Source organism: Cricetulus griseus (assembly GCF_003668045.3).
Source record: "Cricetulus griseus strain 17A/GY chromosome 1 unlocalized genomic scaffold, alternate assembly CriGri-PICRH-1.0 chr1_0, whole genome shotgun sequence".
Taxonomy (NCBI): domain Eukaryota; kingdom Metazoa; phylum Chordata; class Mammalia; order Rodentia; family Cricetidae; genus Cricetulus; species Cricetulus griseus.
In genome coordinates this window covers 173,575,591-173,597,516 of record NW_023276806.1, presented here as the reverse complement: position 1 = coordinate 173,597,516, position 21,926 = coordinate 173,575,591, and the positions used below count along the sequence as shown (strand labels likewise).

At 38.8% G+C, this 21,926-nt stretch overlaps 1 protein-coding gene across 1 annotated transcript in view; it reads right to left on the bottom strand.

Moving 5' to 3' along the window:
* Rsbn1l (round spermatid basic protein 1 like) overlaps positions 1 to 21,926 on the bottom strand; it is a 62,483-nt gene that overhangs the window by 2,342 nt on the left and 38,215 nt on the right. The window contains exons 4-8 of the mRNA XM_027393454.2: positions 16,061 to 16,198; positions 14,093 to 14,235; positions 6,078 to 6,245; positions 1,550 to 1,658; positions 1 to 1,470 (exon numbers count right to left, since the gene is read on the bottom strand). The exon at positions 1 to 1,470 is cut by the window's left edge and continues 2,342 nt beyond it. Of these exons, the coding sequence (XP_027249255.1) occupies positions 826 to 1,470; positions 1,550 to 1,658; positions 6,078 to 6,245; positions 14,093 to 14,235; positions 16,061 to 16,198 (1,203 nt within the window). The 3' untranslated portion in view covers positions 1 to 825. The remainder of the gene's footprint in view (positions 1,471 to 1,549; positions 1,659 to 6,077; positions 6,246 to 14,092; positions 14,236 to 16,060; positions 16,199 to 21,926) is intronic.

Sequence of the window (21,926 nt, the reverse complement as noted above, 5' to 3'; positions counted from 1 at the left end):
AATGTTGAACATAAATATTTTAGGATGTATTAAGGAAGTAGCACTAAGAGTTTTCATATATTCATCAATTTAAGAAATTGTGCAAAACAATATATATATATATATATATATATATATATATATATATATAACACACACACACACACATTCCCAAACACACACAAAATCTATATGCATATGCTTTTGTAACTGAATCCTGGTTTTTTGAAGGCTTGTACAGTATGGAAAATTTAAATATTTACTAGATTTGAACACACACATTTTCCCTCCATTACCTCCCAACATGTATATATTAACAGAAACACAATATATCAAACAATTAAACTGAATTGTCAGTTTGTTTTTGCAAACTCAACAGAAAGCATTTAGTATTACGAACCTTTATTAAATGGCTCACATTTCAATAGAAATCACACTAAAAAGATTCTTAAAAGCTATTTACACTACAGTGCTGACATTTAAAATGAAAAAAAAAAGTCGGTATAAATAAGCTCTATGTAAAAACAAATCATCAAAAGAGAATTCTGGCTCATATTACAAAAAATATATTTATATGATTTTGTCAGCTCCATTCTAAAGCCTACAATTCCAACTCAAACGGCTTTTCTAAAAGACTCCTTTTGTGTTTACCTGCAGTGTTTACAGTGCATCTGGACCTAAGTGCTCCAACTTCCCAGTTCCAGACAGGCACAGAGGAATGTTACAAAGCTACATCAACTATATTTTGTAACAGACTTGAGAGCAATTCCTAGGCTTGCTTTCAGATCTCATGAATCATTATTACAAATTATTTTTCAAAAGGAATTTTAAATGCAATGTACAAATTCAGCACAAATTGTCATCATCATTTTTATCTTGATTTGAATGTATGGAACTATGCTGCCTTGTATCAACTATATTAGTGAGACTTCCAGGACATAATTCTTCCTTTAAGTCTTTGTTACTGTTTTCAAATTTAGAATCCATATTAATCTGAAAATCTGAAAACTGAACATGATCCAACTTTGCCTTAACATTCTTGCCTTCTGTATTATTCAGTGTTCTAGTCTTTTCAGGTATATTAACTTTCACAGGTTCTTCCTTGATTCGTATAGATGCAGGATGTTCATGTTTAACCTGTTGTAACTCATATTTAGAATGAAGCCTGTCTGAAAACACAGAGTCTGATGAGGTTTGAAGGTTCACAGCACAAACTCTGTTGTCAGTGTGAGGCCCGAGAACTGATGATGTGGGACCTGATGAGATGCATGCTTCATGAGAAACTGTACTGTGACAAGTGTCCTCCTCTGCGTGGTATAATTTAAGTCGAACATGCCATGCCAAACTGCATACAGCAGAAACTGTCTTGAACTGATGAACAACATTCCTCGGAATAAAATAAATGTCATTATCATACAGCTGAATCCTGGCATAACGAATGCCTTCTCTCCTCAGCTGATTAAGTTTTGCATCATCAACCCACTGGACACACTAAAAAAAGAAACAGGAACACAGGTAAGTCTTTTGAACAACAAAATCTAAATGAAAACTGATAATTACTAACTTTTACCTGCGACAGTGGAGGTTCATGTAAATCTAATTGCATTCGTTGAACTACTTCTAAGAAATCTTCTGCATGAAAACAAATTACATCTTTGGTTATTCGAGGTTGATCAGGCCTACAAAAAAGGAGGGTGATAATAAAGGAATCTTCCATTAATGTTTCATTCTGTTAAGTCCTTAATAAATTCAAACAAAACTAGTTTATAAACAAAACCAAAATCTCCTTACACATAAAGAAAACCACTTCATATATTTAAATCAAGAATTTACACTATGGGGCTAGCGAGATGGCTCAGAGGTTAAAAGCACTGGCTGCTCTTCCAGAGGTCCTGAGTTCAAGTCCCAGCAACCACATCGTGGCTCACAACCATTTGTAATGAGATCTAGCGCCCTCTTCCTCTTCTAATGTGCAGGCATTAGAGTTTAAACTATGAGTTTCAATCTAAACAGACTAACAACTTTATTTACTTTAGTATCACTGTAATAATTATCAGTAAATTATATAAACTATAAAAACCAAATATCTTTAAGTGTTAAAATAGCAAATGCTGCATAAAAAGGTTGAAGCAAGCATAGAAAGACATACACCACATGCTCTCATTTCTATGTGTAAGCTGAAAACATCTTGGCAAAGCACAGAACGCGGGCTGTCAGAGCCGGGGACGTGGAAGACTGGGAATGGAGAGGGTGAATCATGGAAGAATAACTGGAAATGTTCTGTAGTACAGGAGGGTGATGATGGTTCACATTTAATGTATATTGCAAAACAAGTTCATGTGAGAACTTCATTCCCACCACACAAAAATGGTGCATGTTGTGGTGGATGTTTTACATGATATATAAAACAACTGCCCTGCTCTGCTACATAGTGTATACCTGTGTGGAAATATCACATTGTATCTCATAAAAAAGAACATTTAATAACTCATTCATTTTTATTATTAAAAGTATGGGCAGAGGTGGCTCATGCCTGTAACCTGGGCTACAGAGTGATAGTCTCAAAAAAAAAACGAGAGAGAGAGAGAGAGAGAGAGAGAGAGAGAGAGAGAGAGAGAGAGAGAGAATATATACTTTCTCATTCCACAGAAGAGATAACTGTCTACCTGAACACATCCAATCTCAAAGGACCCCACACGCTAAGCAGAGAGCAGAATTAGGCCCAGTAAGTGTTAGATGGGAAAAATTCTATAACAGTGCTGATGCAATCAACTCCTACATGACTCTTGCTGTATTTTAATTCAGTGCTGCAGTTACTAGTGCATATTTATTTAATTACTGTCTTACAATAAATTAAGGAATGTCCATTACAATACTCATATTCTTCACTGGAGACATTACATTTCTTACATAAATTGTGAAAATTTTCCAAATTCTTCGATTAGAAATATATAAATACATCTTTACAAAAGATGCTCAAAATACATTTTTGAAGTGTAAGGAAAGTCTAAGAGGGTCTGGCCTAACAGAGACAACTAAAGGAAACCACAACCAGGCAATATGCAGTTGTGGAGCCCTGTTGTCTCAATTAATACATCAACAAAAGAGGATCAAGGGCTGTGCTATGAGATTGTCTCCCAATAATGTCAAAAGCTACACCCATAAGTCTCACCAACATGACTGCCGAAAGAAGACATCAACACACATGCAAAAGTACATGGGGAAAAGCCCATGAGGCCTCAAACCTACACAGAATTACAGGCAACTGAGTAAAACAGGGATGGAAGAGGTGGCCCTCCCCTGGGAAAAGCACACAAACTGATTATCTAGTGACAGTCAGGCAGCCCTGGAAACATACATACAAGAAATATTATATGGATGCAATAGGTTATACTTGGGAATATGTGTGTATTTACAAATACACATATGCACACAATAACAACTGATGAAAAAGGCCATGAATTTGAAGGAGAGCAGATAGGGATGCATGGGAGGGCCTGGAAAGAGGAAAAGGAAGGGGAAATGCTGTAATTGAAGTACAATCTCAAAAACAATTTTGTCATAACAGCCAAATTCTTAAGGTTCAGTGAAAGAGGATAATGGACAATACTACATACAGAAAACGAGGGTAAACAGTCACTGGGGTGCAGACTTTGCAAAGACATTTTTATCACAACAAAACAACCTGACATATTAACCTATAGAGACAGAAAGTAGCAGATTAATGGATAATTGAGGTGAAGAAATGACTGAAGTAGTTAGCTGCCAAAAACACGGAAAGTCAAATGTTCCACATCTTCACTGTTGTTGTAGTACAGCTAAATAAGTCAAAACAAGCAACAGACTTAAAACTGGTATATATTTTATTGAATGTAAATTATACCCTAACTTCATGGGGTATAACTATGGGCTAGGGAAATGGCTCAATAGGCAAAGTACTAAACAAGAGTGAGGAACCGAGTCCCCAAACCCATGGAAAGCTGAGCACTACAATCCCAGAGTTCTTCCAGCAAGGTGTGAGCTGGAAACGAGAGATTCCCAGAAAGCTTGCAGGCAGTCATCCTGGCACACCCAGCAGCTCAACAGCAAGAGATCCCATGTCAAAGAAGGTAGGAGACGAGGACCAACACTGAAGGCTGCCCTCTGACCTCCACATGGATGTGTCCACACTTGCACACATCAACAAACATACAAATACTTAAATCTGTGTAGTCTTGTCTTAATAATGCTTAGAGTTATATAACCTGATTAATAATCCACACTGTCCTATCGACAGAAGAGTTATTTGTAGTCGAAATCAATGCAAAACTAGGCACAGCAGAGTACTGCCATCTCAGCAGTCAAAGCTGAGAAAAGAGGTCTGTGAGTATGAGGTTAGCCTAGGCAATGTGGTGAGACAATACCTCAAAAAAGTGTTGGGTCAGGCATGAGGTAAGCAGATCTCTGTGAGTTCAGGGCTAGCCTGGTCTACACAGTGAATTTGGGGCCAGAAAGACAGCTCAGCAGTTATTAGTACCTGCAGCTCTTCCAAGGGTCTGGATTTGTTTCCCAGCACCAAACACACGATTGCCTGTAATGCTAGTTCCTGGGAATCTAATACCCTACTATGGCCTCATGAGTCAATCTCCAAATTTTTTAGATCAAACTGGTATTAAGCATAGCTAAATAACAAAATTGCTTTTTCCCATCTTTAATATTAATAGCTTATAAAGCAGCAGTGAGGCTCCGAGCACTCAGGCTAACTAACCTGTGCATGGCAGTGCCCATGGCAGCATGACAGAGATGGCGGCAAACAGTACCTACTTAGTATTAACTTATAAAGCAGTACTATCATTCTGCATGATATGACTCTTAAAGAGTCATTTCCTTATATGGAAATTTCACATTATACCTTTCACAAAACTTTGAAAGCTACCAAGTTTTAAAACTATTTCCAGAATTAAAAATGGTTTGTGGACATCAGGGAGACGGTGCAACAGGTAAGAGTGCTTGCTGTGGAGGACCTGAGTTGAGACCCCTTTAAGACCTAAGTAAAAAGCCAAGCAAAACCCTGCAGCTGTAACCCCATACTGTGGCAGGCAAAGGCAGGAAGGAAGCAGAGATCGGAGGAATGAGTCTCAGACTTCGCACACACTAAATGCCATTTAAAAGCTACCGTTTTTCACACTCTGACATGGTAGACATATAGTACAAGCAAAAAAAGCAAAGTAAACTTAGACATTTGGAAATGGGCTTGTAGTAAAAACCAACTAAATCTATTTTCCCTTTAACCATGGATTTCTCCCCCATTAATAATTCTGAAAAGGAAATTATTTTACTCAACTCAGAGTCTAGCAATTTAAATATTCACTTTGATTATGCTATCCAAATATAGGAGCCAAATGAAATGGTTTTCCCTAGCAAAGAGAAATTATTTATGAACATTTGCAATAAAGGATTTTGTTTTGTTTTCAAGACAAGTTTTCTCTGTGTAGTCCTAACTTCCTGGAACTCAACTCTGTAGACCAGGCTGGCCTTGAACTGACAGAGATCCACCTGCCTCTGCCTCCCCAGTCCTGGGATTAAAGGTGTGAGCCACCACTACTGCCTGGCCCAATAAAAGTTTTAAATGGCATACACCTCTAATTCCAGCACTTGGGAGTCAGGGGCAAGTGAATCTCTGTGAGTTTGAAGCCAGCGTGATCTACCATAGTGAATTCCAGGATAGTCATAAGAAGGCTCGATAGTAATATCCTGTCGAGAGAGAGAGAGAGAGAGAAGAGAGAGAGAGAGAGAGAGAGAGAGAGAGAGAGAGAGAGAGAGAGAGATAACAGTAGTTAGTATGTTCAAGATGCTGAGTTCAAGTCTTAGCATAACCACCACTAACAAAGCAACAGTGGGAGCAGGAACAATAGTTCATAGTTAAGAGCACTAGCTGTTCTTCCAGAGGATTTAGGTCCACCCCCAGCACCCATGTGGCAGCTCATAACTGTCACCCTAGTCCCAGGGCATCAGACACCCTCTTCTGGCCTCAGCAGACACTGCACATGTGCTATTCAGGCACATAAAATAAGAATAAAAAAATATTTAAACAATAAAACACCTGTAGTTCTATGTACCTGTGTCCACAGTGCACGGCCTTCAGCACTCCAACGGCAGCTGTAGTTTGTCGCTCAAAGCCTTGTCCTATGTGATCTGCATGAGCTCTCGTCCTGTCTTCAAACAGCATCTCCCGAGGCTCACTGGTTCGAGGTAGATACTGAAGGTTTTTTATTTCATTGGTAGTTCTGTTTTTTAAAAGACATTTGCATTTTAGCACTGAGGCTTGTTTCCTTACCAGACATTTCATAACCACATAATTTCAGACAAAAGGAGAGGTTTCATTCTTAAAATGAATAAAGGCAAATAAAAAAATGTACATGTCAAGTCCCTTTCACACAAGTGGGAAGTCCCTTTCACACAAGTGGCAACCCTGAAGTTTGGGGCTACTTTGTATGAGACTGTGCAGTTACTTAACACAACACATACTTCTAGAATTAACAGTTTTTCTGTTTCTTTTTGGTTTTCCAAGACAGGGTTTCTCTGGGTAACAGCTCTGGCTGTCCTGTAATTCACTCTGTAGAACAGGCTGTCCTTAAATTCACAGACATTCACCTGCCTCTGCCTCCTGAGTGCAGGGATTAAGTGTGCCACCACCACCCCGCTAATAGATATATTTTTAAATACATTAATTCAATATTCATATGGCACAAGCTTTAGGGCAGGTACTATCTAGGTATTGAGACTAGTAAAAGAGACTACATGAGATGAGGCTACTACTCTTAGGAGAATTGCAAAGAAAGATAAAAAAATAAATTAGCAGAAAAGACCCAACACACACACACACACACACACACACACACACACACACACACACACACACACAAAGTTAACAACGAACACCTAGGCAGTGGCTCCACAAAACAGTTTACCGGAGGCAGAAAGAAAGCCTTTATGTCTGTTTTTGCAAGATAGCTATCTTCCACGGGCTCTCTTGTCCACTCATCATCTAGAATTCATAAGCACACAGAACCTGCTACCCACTTATCTTCACACATGGCAGAAGCATCTCCAGTTAGTCCACAGAATGGGGAAAAGGGTGAAACCAACACTAGCCAAAAGCTATCATTTTCCTACTCTGCAATGTGTTTTTTCTAGTCTAGATCCCCCATAATTTGTCCCACTCTCCTCATACATCCTCCTGTGAGTCTCCACTCACTGCTGGCTGCTCTTTGTGAATCCTTGCATCCATCTGTCTTACCAGACTACAATAACAGACATTTTGCTCTTTGTGATTAACATCCTATCTGTGTCAGAAAGTTAGACCATGCTGTTGCTTGTGTCAAGGCTCTAAACCTTGAGTACACAGAAATTCCTTGAGGGATTGGTGAACCCTTTTAAATTACATCTAAAAGTTCGTGCCTATATTATTCTGGCCACAGAATTTCTGATTAAAGTTGTTTAAGATCCTGAAATAAGTTGGGTGTTGGTGACACACACCTTTAATCCCAGCACTTGGGAGGCAGAGGCAGGCAGATCTCTGTGAGTTCGAGGCCAGCCTGGTCTCCAGAGTGACTGCCAGGAGAGGCCAAAGCTACACAGAGAAACCCTGTCTCGAAAAACCAAAAAAGATCCTGAAATTAGCCAGATGTAATGAATGAGGCACACCTTTAGTCCCAGCACTCAGAAAGCTGAGGCAGGCAAATCTCTGAGATCAAGGGCACTCTGGTGTACATATAGAAAGATCCTGTCTCAAAATAACAACAACCCTGAAGCAAACATTGAGAGAGGGCTAGAGAGATGTTTTAACAGTTAAAAGCCAGGACTGATCTTGCTGAGGACCAGATTCAGTTTCCAGAGTCCATTTGGGTGGCTCAGGACCACCTGTAACTCCAGCTCAAGGCGGTATGTAACACCTCTGTCCTCCACAGGCACTTGTACATACAAAGAACATACCCACACACAGATGAAAACCCAAACAAAAACACATAATTAGAAAATTTTTAAAGTGATCTTTGAAAAAAGAGAAAAGAATAAGTTGCAAGAAACACAATTTTACAATTGTTATCAACTTAGAAATGAACTCATTGATTCCATTATTTCTTAAGCAGTTGATACCATGTAACAAGCCCAACAGTCCCTACAGTCCCTGCCAGTTACTCAATGACTCCTTGTACTCTTGTTGTGGTTTTGTTTTAGATTCATTCATTTCATACACGTGAATGTTTTGCCTGCATATATGCAGTACATCACGAGTGTGCCTTCGTGTCTTCAGAGGTCAGAAGAAGGCGTTGGATCTCTGGCCTTAGATAGTTGTGAGCCACTATGTGGATGCTAGGAATAGAACCTGGGTCTTTAAAAGAGTAATAATTGCTCTTAACTCCTGAACTATCTCTCCAGACCCTGTTTGGTTGTTTATAATAATCAATTTATTTATAATAAATAAATTTATAATAATCCATGTACCATTAAAATCATTTTAGGTATCGACAGAAAAAAAGCCACTCTCACCCATAGCACCTCCAATTCTATGATCACAGAGTTAATTTAGTGTACATTTTTCCATAGTTTTTAAAATATATTTTTAATAATTCTTCCAGATCACAATGAATAAAATGTATTTTGATCATATTCATCTCCTACTCTTCCCTGTAACTCCTTCCAGATCTACCCCACCCCTCCACCTCCTCACAACTTAATGTCTTTATTTTTAATAACTCAACAAGTCCATTTTGTACTACCCATATACTCGTGGGTTAGAAAACATCCACCGGGACAGAGCTGACCTTACCTACGAGGGACCACAATCTCTAAAGAAACCCCTGTCCTTCCCTCAGAAGCCATCACCTGTCACCAGTTAGGAGTCAGAGCTCATGATTTTCTGCCCATTACATGCTAGAATGTTAACTGGCTGGATCTTCTGCAAGCAACCATAGCTGTTGTGAGTTCGCAAATGCAGCAATCCTGTATCTCCAGAAGACACTCCTTCATCAGGGTCCTCTGACCTCCCCCTCTTGTATCATCAGCCTTCTGGGCAATGGGGTGTTATTAATGACCCATTTAGGGAGAAGCACTACAATGACACTTATTCAGTACACTCTGACCAGTTGTGAGTTTCTGTGTTAACCACTGTCTACCAAAGATCACAGTGCTTTTTGAGCCAGAGTTCCTTTTGTAATTTTGAACTTACTATACAGCCCACAGTGAGCCCTTTGTACAGTAGTCTACCTGCCTCAATTCCTGAATACTAGGGTCACATGCATGAGTGACCATACTATCAACACAAATACATATTCACAGCAGGTAGTTTTGTTTTTTTTTTTATAAAAACAAAATTAAAAAAACAGGCAATAGTAATGCATACCTGTAATCCCAGCACTTAGGAGATTGAGACAGGATAATCTCAAATTCAAGGCCAGTTCGGGAAGGGTGTGTGTGTGTGTGTGTGTGTGTGTGTGTGTGTGTGTGTGTGTGTGTGTGTGTGTGTGTGTGTGTGTGTGTGTGTGTGTGTGTTGTGTGTGTGTGTGTGTGTGTGTGTGTGTGTGTGTGTGTGTGTGTGTGTGTGTGTGTGTGTGTGTGTGTGTGTGTGTGTATGTATGTATGTATGTATGTATGTATGTATGTATATGCGACCCTGTCTCAAATAATCCTATTAGACTCATCCCTGGTTACAGTGTGGAATGAGTCCTCTGGAAACCCAGAGATACAAACAATAAGAGCATTCAGAAGGACACGAAACCAGAAGGAGAGCTGACTGAAATGCACTGCAGCATGCCTAGCAAAGGGACTACAGAGCTGCAACCCAGTGGACCTTCTTTTATAGCAGAGAGAGGGGAGTCTTATCTTGTGGGCCCTTTGTTCCTTGTTTGGATAGGTAAGTGAGCAACTTTATTACTTTGTTTCGTAAGTGTAGCGGCATTATTCCTCATGACATTAGCTATCTGTGCAGGCCCCACTGGCCATAAAGAGTTGGGCTTCAGGCGCTGGGCGCCCAAGCCTCAGAGCCCTCATCTAGTAGCTGATGGAAGCAGAGGCAAACACCCACAGATATACACTGAACTGAACTCTGGAACTTAGTTGCAGAGAGGGAGGAATGAAGATCAAAGGAGTTGGTACCAGGCTGGTAAAACCCACAGAAACAGCTGGCCTGTACAAGGGGGAGCAAATGGACCCCAGACTGCTGTCTGGGAGGCCAGTACAGGACCCTGGTGTAAGAAGAGACTTTTGAGAGCCCATCCCACGTGAAGGGATGCACTCTCGGCCTGGACACATGGGGGAGGGCCTAGGCCTGGCCCAGGGTGATGTGGTGGACTTTGGGGAGCCCCCATCGAGGGCCTTACCCTACCTGGGGAGTGGCGGGTAGATGGGGTGGGGGGTAGGTGGGCGGTAGGGGGGTAAGGATGGAGGGATGGGAGGGGGAGGGAGAAGGGGACATGTGAAACGAGCTTGTTCCTAATTTGAACTAATAAAAAAATTACAAAAAAGAAAGAGAGAGAGAGAGAGAGAGAGAGAGAGAGAGAGAGAGAGAGAGAGTGAGTTGGGCTCCAGATGACTGTAGAAGAAACCATGGATTACTGGGGTCAATCTCCAAGTAGCACCTAGCTGATAAAGTATGGGAATTTTGCTCTCATTTTTTACTTTTTTCATCTACACTGATTTCCTATATTTTGTTCTTTTCAAGTGTCATGGATATTGTAATGTTTAATCTTGTCAGACTGGCTGGACAAGTAATCACCTAGAATATACCCCTCCAGGTCTGTCCTTGAGGGAACTTCCAGAGGGACTTAACTGAGGAAGGACAACTTTCCAGGAATGCAAGCAGTGCCACTCCACCAGCCAGAGTTCCAAACTAAACAAAGGAGCTCCCAAAGGGAATGCCCAAAGAACACCAGTATTCCTATGTCCTTGACATGGCTGGAACACGAGCAAATGCCTCATGCTCTGTTGCCATCGTGGGTACTCCTCTTAAAACATGTAGTTCACTACACATAACACACACAGCCTCTTCCTTAAAACAGTTAGTTGTCAAGACATTGTTATAGCAACCTAAAAAGTAACCAATACAAATACCTGTAAGGATAACTCTTTCCGCCAGCCGCCCGAGTTCCTACTGCTGCCACATTAGGGCCCCAAGTAACACATAAAGACATATTAATTACAATACTGCTGGCCAAAGACTAGGATTTCTTATCTGCTAGCTTGGTCTTAATTATCAACCATAATCATTCATCTATATATTTTATAAAGACTTATCTTATCGGACGCCAGCGGCAGGTGTCTTCTCTTGCAGGGATCACATGGCAGCTCCAGAGAAGAGAGGAAGAGGAGGGAGAGAGCAATTTCCTGCTTGTCCCTGCCTAAATTCTGAATCTGCCTGCTGTATCACTTCCTGCCTTACCTGATTTGTTGGCATCAGTGTAGAAGGTAATGACTCCAGAAATAGGAGTTTGTCTTACAATACGTGGAAGGATCCAGATTGTCTTTTTTATGAATTTAATTCTGTCAGTTTCGGGATAATTGTTGCTAATTGTTCCCAAAAAGTCAGTAAGAGCTATCTGCCAGTAGTCATTGTCCATCCGTAAGTAGGAAATTTCCTCATTAGTTAAAGGTACTATAATTTCTGCTGGATCTTTTCCAGTCAGATGACAAAGTCTTAATTTGCCCTTTAGAATCAAATCAGAAATCTTTTCTATGTACGTCTTTAGCTTTTTATTCTGTTTATGTGGCAGAAATATCCATTCTAATATACCTTCCCTCTGCATCAGAATCCCTGAAGGGTATTCTCTGGATGGTAAGGTAACCAGAATACAGTCTAAATTAGGGTCCACACGGTCTACATGTGCATCCAGTATTCTGCTTTCCACCCATTGTAATTCTTTTTCCGCTTCAGCAGATAATATTCGTGAACTGTTTAAGTCCTTGCCCGCTTTAAGGGCCATTTTTAAATGCTTTAAGTCATGTCCTGCCACTCCAATTATTGTCTGTAGTTGAGAAATTTCTCCTAGCAGTTTCTGAGGACTATTAAGAGTTTGATAACGATCTCTTCTAATTTGTACTTTTTGAGAACTGTTTTTTTGTAACTCTGTCTTGTAACCTAAATAATTAATAGAATCTCCTCTCTGTACCTTTTCTGGAGCAATCTGTAATCCCCAACGAGGTAGAACTTTCTTCACTGTTTCTAACATTCGTTCTAATGTTTCTTTATTAGAATCTGATAATAAAATACCATCCATATAATGATAAAGAATGGATTGTGGAAATTTCTTATGAATTATCTTTAGAGGTTTTTACACAAAATGCTGGCACAAGGTAGGACTATTTAACATTCCTTGTAGCAAAACCTTCAACTGAAATCTCTTAACCGGCTGTTAAAAGAGTTAGTACAGTAAATGCAAATTTTTCTCTATCATTTTCTTGTAACAGTATTGTGAAAAAAAAATCTTTCAGATCAATTATTATGATCGGCCATCCCTTAGGAATCAAGGAAGGCAATGGCATTCCAGGCTGCAGAGAGCCCATTGGCTGAATTACTTTATTGATGGTTCTTAGGTCTGTCAACATTCTCCACTTACCTGACTTCTTTTAGATAACAAATACAGAGAATTCCAAGGGCCCCAAGTAACACAGAGAGAGTTGTATTAGTTACAATGCTGCTGGCCAAAGATTAGGATTTCTTATATGCTTGCCTTGTCTTAAGTATCAACCATAGCCATTAATCCATATATTTATAAAGACTTATCTTATGGAGGACACCAGTGGCAGGTGTCTTCTCTTGCCAAGATCACATGGCGGCTCCACAGAGAGAAGGAAGAGGAAGAGGGGCAGGGAAGAGGAAGGAGAAGAGAGGAGGAAGAGGAAGAGGAGGAGGAGGAAGAGGAAGAAGAAGAAGAGAGCGATTTCCTGTTTGTCCCTGCTTATATTCTGAGTCTGCCTGCTATGTCACTTCCTGCCTGTATCACAAGACTTCTCTTTATTACATTTCCCAGAATCCTCGACTCCTAGTCCTGCCTGACTTGCTTCCCTATTGGCCAACAGTACTTTATCAACCAATAAGACAAACATATACATAGAAGGACCTCCCCCATCAAATACCCTTCCAGATCTAGAGTATTTTACCATTATTTTTTGCAAAATAAAAAAATATGAAACATACTCAATCATTCCCTAATGGTGGACATTCAAACACAATTACATTTCTTTCTTACTGCAAACAATGCCACAATTAACATCCCTACATACTTTCAGGGTTCTTAAGAATAGATCTTCCAAAGGGTAAGAAATCACAGTTAGATGTTACTTTCACAAAACTGTAACTGCTTACTCTTCTATAAACAATATATAAAAGACTTACTTCATAGGCCTGTGAGTCTGAAATCTTTTTTTTTATTGTTGACAAAATAATGAACAGAAACCAACCCCAGCTATTAAATAAAACTTACCTGCTGGCCAGGCTTTGGTGGCACACACCTTTAATCACAGCACTGGGGAGGCAAAGGATCTTTTGGAAACATAGTTTCTCTATGTAGCCCTGGCTGTCCTGGAACTCAACAAGAGATCTTCCTGCCTCTGCCTCTGCCTCCTGAGTACTAGCATTAAAGGCATGCACCAGACCCAGCTCTATTTGAGTCTCGTGGTAATTTTCAGTAACTCTCAGTGCCCTTTTCCAGTTTCTTCTTTTTGAAATATAAATTCTCTCCAGTGTTAGGAGTAAAAGTCCAAGTGAAATAAAAAACCAGCTGAAGTGTCTATCATTCTTCTCCAATCCAAAAGACAGTGGACTTTCCGTTTCTCTTTGTGTTACTTTATGTCCACCCATAAGGTGGGTTAGTTCTTAATACAAGAGTATTTGTTAAATTATTCGAAACAATTTATTTCTCTGTATGAGTGACATCTCCACTCCTAGTTGTAATTTACTCTTGTTTGCTCATTTCTCATGTCTCATTTATTGTGGATGTTTTATAACCAAGTATATTAATGTATGGCCTATTGGGGAAATTTTCTTCCACTTATGCTGTAAATGTCTCCTCCTTCTGCAATAGACATACACACACCCCAAGTCATCCCCACTAATAAAGATGTGATGTGCACAACAAACCTTTTCCTTTTGAAGGGTGACTTTGGCATGTCAGCCACCGGGATCATCTGCTCCCCTGGACGCACCCACATGATGGGGCCATCATCACTGTCTTTCCGACTCTCTAATTTTAGACTAGATAGTGTTCCCCAAGGCAATGTGCACTAGAAACAAATTAATTACACAAATTAATTATTTTCAAAATGTATCTTCAAATACGTACTGAAAATATTATAAGGAGGGATATGTAGGTGGGGTGGGAAAGAAAAGGGGAAAATGATGTAATTACATTATAATCTCATAAGAAGAAATAAGAAGTTAACCTGAAAGTCAACAAATGGAACAGACTGATAATTAAAAAAAAAAAAAACCTCCCTAACTCTCCTTATAAGAATCTGTACAATGTATTGATAAAGCCTAAAATTTGAGGGAGAAAAAAAAAAAAAAACTGTTCCCCTCTTAGACACAAATTCATATACAACTTAAGCATTTGAAATACATCCTATATTCATGTATCTCTATTTATTCATATATTTAGCTTCAAAACGTTCTTCTCCAAACATACTAGAAGAACAATTACACTCAGATGGTTTACTAATCCACCTTGCTAGAGGTCAATGCATTCATCATTTGTCATTTTTCTTTCTACCAAACACAAGGTTATATAAATCTAATAAGTTGTCAAAACTAGCAAGTGGTCTCACACACAGCAACCTTGAAGACAAACTTAAGTTAAAAAAATCAAATGCTTCCTTAATTGGTGATAATCAAATACTAATGACATAAAAAAAAATACCAAATATTTGTTTAGTAGTTTCTTGAAAAGGCTGCTGGTCTAAAAGCAGAAACTGGATTTTTTAAAAAGTGAGGGACAATGGAAGAAAAATGACAAGATTAGAATGATGGGTTGTTTTTTTTTTTTTTTAAATCACCTTACAGTCCCATTTGAAAAAAAACACATTTTTCTAGGAACTATGCTTAAAATAAAATTTGAAGCAACTATTTATTTCAGTAATATTCTATGAAGTATCAGTTAATGATTATAATCAAAGTACATGATATGACTAGCTAGGAAAGAGAAACAAAAAGCTTAGAAACTATATAGGAGGAAAAGAATAAAATAAAATGAAAGTAAAACACAAGATACATGAACACACAAGGCAGGAAACCAGTCATGCCGAGTAACACAGAGGAAGCCACAGCTTAGGTGGGGAGGTGTAGACCAGTTTCAGCCACAGCTTAGGTGGGGAGGTGTAGAGCAGTCTCATATTGTGCTGTGTACCGAGGTCCTACATTTCAAGAGAGGCTCACACTCATCTGTGAATTATTCACTATTAAATAATTTCTCTCTCAATGGAATGCCCCAGGAAACCCATAGTAAGAATTCAGCAGCTGTTTCAAAACTAAAAGGGAGAGCCTGCAAGACAGCTCAGCACACAAAACAAGTTCAATCCCCACAACTCATGCAAATGTGAAAAAAAGAAATAAAACGTAAAAAGTTGGCGGGGGTGGGGGGTGGTAAAGCTGACATGCACCTCATGGTACATATGTGCCCCAACCCAATCCCACATGTACTCATAATAATGAATAAATTTTAAAAATAGATATAAAATGGAATTGATTAGAAAAGTCTTATAGACTGTAATGGAACAGAAGCAGAATATCTGATACAACTGTACAACTGTATCCCCAGGTCAGTTTCCCACAATGTCAAGCCACCTTCATAAAACATTTCACAGGCGTCCTTTCTACACATCTTAAATCCTCTTGTACTTAATCTACAAAACACAACCAGGTGGCAGAAACAGGCAATCTTATTTGCTGATTCACCCTTTAACTCTATCATTACAATTATGAGAAATTGCATTCATACATAGCACAAGATTACTGTTTCCTTCCTTTTCCTTCTTTAATAAGAACGGATTGTAAACAGCTATTCATCTGCATCAACTCCAGCAGCAAAATTAGAATGCTAAGACCCCCTCTTACTTTTAAGAATGGTGACTCCTCCAACATGTCCAGGAACTCCGGGAAGAAATCTCCCACTTCTTCATCAACGGCTCCCACCAAGCTTACCTGTCGCATGGGGCCAGCTCTGTAAGTACCATGAGAATATGTTCTTTTTACCTGAGGGACATGAATTTAATTAAAAGTTAGACATGTAGACACAAAGTGTTTGCTATCATCGCATAACATTGATTACATCATTTCAGACTACTAGAACATAGCAAGAAACAAACAAAATACAAGGCAAGAAAAAACAAAGCAATCCTATAACAATGAGATATTTTATTAAAAAATATTAATTAAATCAACTAATTTCCATTTCTTTCTCTGCAAACTACTCATTAGAAGAGTTCAAATAAACAACACTGAATAGATAACTGACTGCACCATGTCCTAACAGCATAAGAGTTCATTGTGTGATACATAATGCTATTAAAAATATTCAAAATGACACACCTTCATTTTTCTAAATCAATACCTCCTATTTATTTTTTTACAACTGTCAAATTACCCCCATTACAAGTGGTTTAAATGTAAAAGCCACTAAAAATTATCTTTCATTCTGGATCAAGATTTTAGCTAGCAGCCAGTTCAGGTTCCTAACATAAACAATGATGAAAATGGCTGAAATTCAGAGTTGGAAATCCTAAGCCACAAATTCACCTCTACTATCAACCAGCTAACTTCAGATATCACATAAATTCCTTCTGCTTTCATGGTGACCCCAGACTATAGAAGAAAATGCAATGCTCATTATATAAAGCACCTGTTAAAATACTAGTAACTTCATGACATCCAAATGTTCAAAACAAAGCAACCTACACCTTCAGGTTTACTGACACTTGGATTTTCACAGGCATACTTACTCCCCGAAGAACTATAGTTTGTTAATACAGAGAGAATAGAAAAGGGTAGGTATTCTTTTACACTTCTTTTCCTAAACTAACTTTAATCAAAATCCCAATGATCTTTTTTTAAAAATCAGAATTTGTGGTCACTTTATGATCAGTTTGTCCAGGACTAATGTAGTTTAAAACGAAGTCCAGAAACCCATTCTCAAACAACAAACAAAACAAAACTCTGAAGTCCTAAATTACAGGCAAGTCTCAAAGACCAAGCTTCTGTCACATTATAAAGTCTATACAACTGCAGTGACATCGTACCAGTATATGCAAAGTACCTTCCTTGCAAACCAAGTATTTTAGGAAACACAACAGTAAATATTCTATTATACTAGAATAACTCTAAGACATCAGGATTTCATTTTTATCATAATCAACAAGCATTGGTTCTTTGAATTTTTATTATAATGGCATTAAGTTTATTTACAAGAATTCCAAGTTTGACTTTTCAATTATCCAATAAAAATTCATGGCTCAGATTCATAAACCAAGTCTTAAGTCAAAAAATGTACAGATTATACCCTGTCTCATAGTAAAGGTCTTACCCTTTCTGTCTCCTAAAAGGTGCTATCACCCCCCAAATCAGAGATTCTCAACCTTTGGGTTGTGCCAGGTATTTACATTTTGATTTTTTTTTCCCCAAGACAGAGTTTCTCTGTGGCTTTGAAGGCTATCCTGGAACTCGATCTTGTAGACCAGGCTGGTCTGGAACTCAGAGATCCGCCTGCCTCTGCCTCCTGAGTGCTGGCATTAAGGGGGTGCTCCACCACTACCCAGCTACATTATGATTCTTAACAGTAGCAGAATCACAATTATGAAGTAGCAACAAAATAGTTCTATGCTTGGGTGTCACCACAACATGAGGAACTGTGCCAAAGGATTGCAGCATTAGGAAGGTTGAGGCCCACTGCCCTAGAAAAACAAAACTACAAGTCTAAACTTGACTCTCCACCACTCTCCGGCTCTAGCAGCTTCAATGCATTAACAGCATCACAGTAGGAAACTTGGTCATGAGTGTGGTTCAGTAAGGTAATCTTTAACAAAGCTAAGATTACCAGTCTGAACTGTAGTGAATATACCATAATACCACACGAAACTCTGTTAAATTATTCTGTATTCATATCCTTGGTTTGAGTTCTGCATGTGACCTTATGAGTTATGACAGACCATAAGACTATTAAATAGAGAAATTAGGGATGAGGGTACAGATCTGTGGAATCCCTTGCCTAGCATTTATAAAGTCCTGGCTTTGACCCCCAACACAGGTCGAAAGGAGGCGAAGACAGGGGCGGGGAAAGGGGAGGGGAGGGGCAGGAAAGTAAAATCAACTTATGTTGTAAGACGCAAACTTTGCAAGGGTTTTGAAACGTAACAAAGGACAATTTAGAGAGGTACTATTTCTACGTCATACAAGCAGGAAAGTTTCCTGGGCATACATTTATTTAAATCAGACACTTAAATATCACCTATATAGATAACCAGTCTAAACACCAATAAATTCTTAATACACATGTTCAAACAAAAAGACAAAAATACTAAAACATAGGCTGGGCAGTGGAGGTATATACCTTTAATCCCAGCACTTGAGAGGCAAAGGCAGGCGGATATCTGAGGTTCTAGGCCAGCCTGGTCTACAAAGCAAGTTCCGGGACAGCTAGGGTTACAGAGAGAAACCCTGTCTCAAAAAAACAAGGAGGGTGCTGGAGAGATAGCTCAGTGGTTATGAGCACAGCTGCTCTTTCAGAGGATCCAGGTTCAATTCCCAGAACCCACATGGCAGCTCATGTATATAACTCCAGTTCCAGGGAATCTGACACTCTCACACAAACATACATGGCAAGCAAAACACCAATAAAGTGAATAATTTTTTAAAATACCAAAACATTATTAAATTATGAAAAATGAGATGAACACATGCTCACTTTACTACAACAAATAATTAACAATGAACCATTAAATGATGTATATGGCTTATGAGAGAAAAGTGGCCTCTGGGAAAGAATTTTCAATGAGTGACTTCTTCTAAAGTAATAAGCACAACTTTTACATGAACTCTCCCAAAGACATGAGTATGTTTCAAAGCAAGAAGAAAAAAAAAAAAAAAACTTTTGTTCTATTTGCAAGAATTAAATACCTGCATACAAAAGACATACAAGGAAAGAACAATGTCTAAAGTGAATTTAAGGGCAAGTTAAGAAATAGGGGAAATGTTAAGTCTGAAATTATAAGTCAAGTTAGCTAATACATAAATGAAGACATAGTTTGAAATAATTTATTTCTCCAGTAAGTAAAAAGCTGGCTTCTAACCCACTATCATGTAACTTTTGTTAAATTCAGATAACTATTTCCACTCCACAAAAAAGAGGCAGAAGGCTGGTGTGTGGTGTACATCTTTAATCCCAGCACTCAGGAGACAGAAGCTGGCAAATCTCTGTTGAGTCCACCATGGTCTTTAGAGTTCCAGGACAGCCAAAGCCACATAGTAAGATCTTTCAAAACCAGAGGGGGCAGGTGGTTGAGTCAGATGCACTAGCACAGACCCACTGGGGAGGTGGCATGGGTGTTGTGAACTTAAGGCCAACTGAGGAAGGGAGGTGGACACACTAAACCATTACTATGCTTTAAAAACAACAGTCAGTACCCAGAAAACCAGGGTTATTAACAAATTTAACACTAAGCCCTTGTAAAGTAAAGCCTGTATGTTTAAATGTAGATTAATGTATCATTAAAAAAAAAATGGGTGAAACCTGTTAGAGGTAACAGTGCAAAAAAGTAGGCTATATCATTATTCAACTGAATTAAGTGATTTGACTGTATCTAGCTGCTTTAGATGACAGTGATCATTTCACTTACTAAAATTCTTTATAATCCAACCAAATATATGTTGAAATGCAACATTTAACCAACCATGACAAACCCACTTGAAATCAGAACAATTCACTTGAAGTTTTAACCATGGTAAAGTATTAATAATAACAGTGTATTTAATGTATAACAATAATAATGTATTCAAGGTTAAAAAGTATATACCTCTTGGTAAAACAAAACATACTGATGGCAAATAAACAAAATACATATGCTTTTGATAAAAATACAAATGGCAGGCCGGGTGTTGGTGGCGCACACCTTTAATCCCAGCACTTGGAAGGCAGAGGCAGGTAGATCTCTGTGAGTTCGAGGCCAGCCTGGTCTCCAGAGCAAGTGCCAGGATAGGCTCCAAAGCTACACAGAGAAACCCTGTCTTCAAAAAAAAAAAAAGAAAAAAAACAAAAAAAAAGAAAAGAAAACAAATGGCTTTGATGTCCCCCATTTTATTACAACAGTGTGATACTCAAAATACTTATTATATTGGATTAAGTTAAATAATACCACATGAAATAAAACCTCAATTCAACCACCTATGACAATTTCTAGTAGGAATAACCCTAAAGTTGGGAGGGAAAAGGGAGGAAGTAAGGATTAGGAGCTAAAACAAATGTCACAAGACTGTGGTTCACTGTATATATATGCTCCTATTTGAGGCCCAGTTAAAACAATCTTTCAGATCAGATAAAGCTGCAGGAGCTCACTATAACGTATTATGTCATTATAATGACACACCAGTGCAGAAAGGAGTCGAGTTATAACGCACATGTTCCTTGAAGATTTAGTAAAGATATACTCCTATCTTTATTAAAGAAATCTTGGCAATATTAATTAGGAAATCCTCAAATCCTGACAAACAGATAAACATATACTTTTATTTACTGCATTAAACCATCAGCCCATTATTTTTGATGCATTTTTTTAATTAACCTAAAAGAAAAAACAAAAGATGTAACTATTTGCTTCTAAAAAGTAAATATAATGAATTATAACTATCTTATAGATTTGAACAGGAGATGAATAGACAGAATTCAAAAAAGCATAATTAAAAAGACAAGCATGATACATGTAATCATATAGTTTTTGCAAAACCCTATATATGTACAGTGCCATTTAGAAGACATGTAACATGAGTACATTAAAAAAATGTTCCACATCATTACTCAATCAAAAATACAAATGAAATACAGGATGTAGCTCAGGTGGTGGTGCCTAGCAGGCAAATGTGCAAACCTCCCTGGTTCAAACCCCCACCCCACACTACATGAAGCCAAGCTTCATCTAAATCTTCCTTGGAGTCTCCCCTCTCCAAAAAGAAACTATTATCATGGTTGTACTTGGGAGGCAAAGGTGGATCTCTGTGAGTTGGATGATAACCTGGTCTACAGGGCAGGTTCCAGGACAGCTAGGACTACACAGAGAAACCATTCTCAGAGAAACTCCAGCTCCCAGCTGCATGATCAGGAAATCCCCATTCCTGTATCTCGCTCTCCAAACCACACCCACTCAGAGAGTCTCCAAACACAGTAAAGAAGCCAAGAGGTTCAGTTCCACTTTCTTGGCAGCTACTGAAGCCTGCTCGGCCCTAAAGTTGCCTCTGACCAAGTCCCCACCTAAGGCAAGCAGTTTTTGACCACACTTGGGCACAAACCCAGCTAGTGGAAGGCATCATCATCCCTCACCTACACCCTACAAAGTCTCCCTACTTCCATTTGTGGGCTCGGCTTCTCCAGTCTCCATCCAGTTGCTTTGCTCAAATGACACTTTTCCAATTTGGCTTGATCTGGCTCACTGCATCAATGCAGAAATGGGGGGAGGAGGGGGGCAGAAAACCTATACACCTGCATGATACAAAAAATAACAAAAGAACACTGCCATTCTAAAAATAAAGCATGAGCAGAAATAAAGTCCTAAGACTTAATGCCATTTCTGTTACATAAAGACTGCTCCATTTGGGAAGCAAAATGATAATGAGGGGTTTTAGGACATTAAAAGAGACTTACATGAAACAACTTGTTATTTCCTAAAGTTCCTTGAAACTAGGTTTCTGTAGTTGCTCATATGTATACTAAATTTTTGAG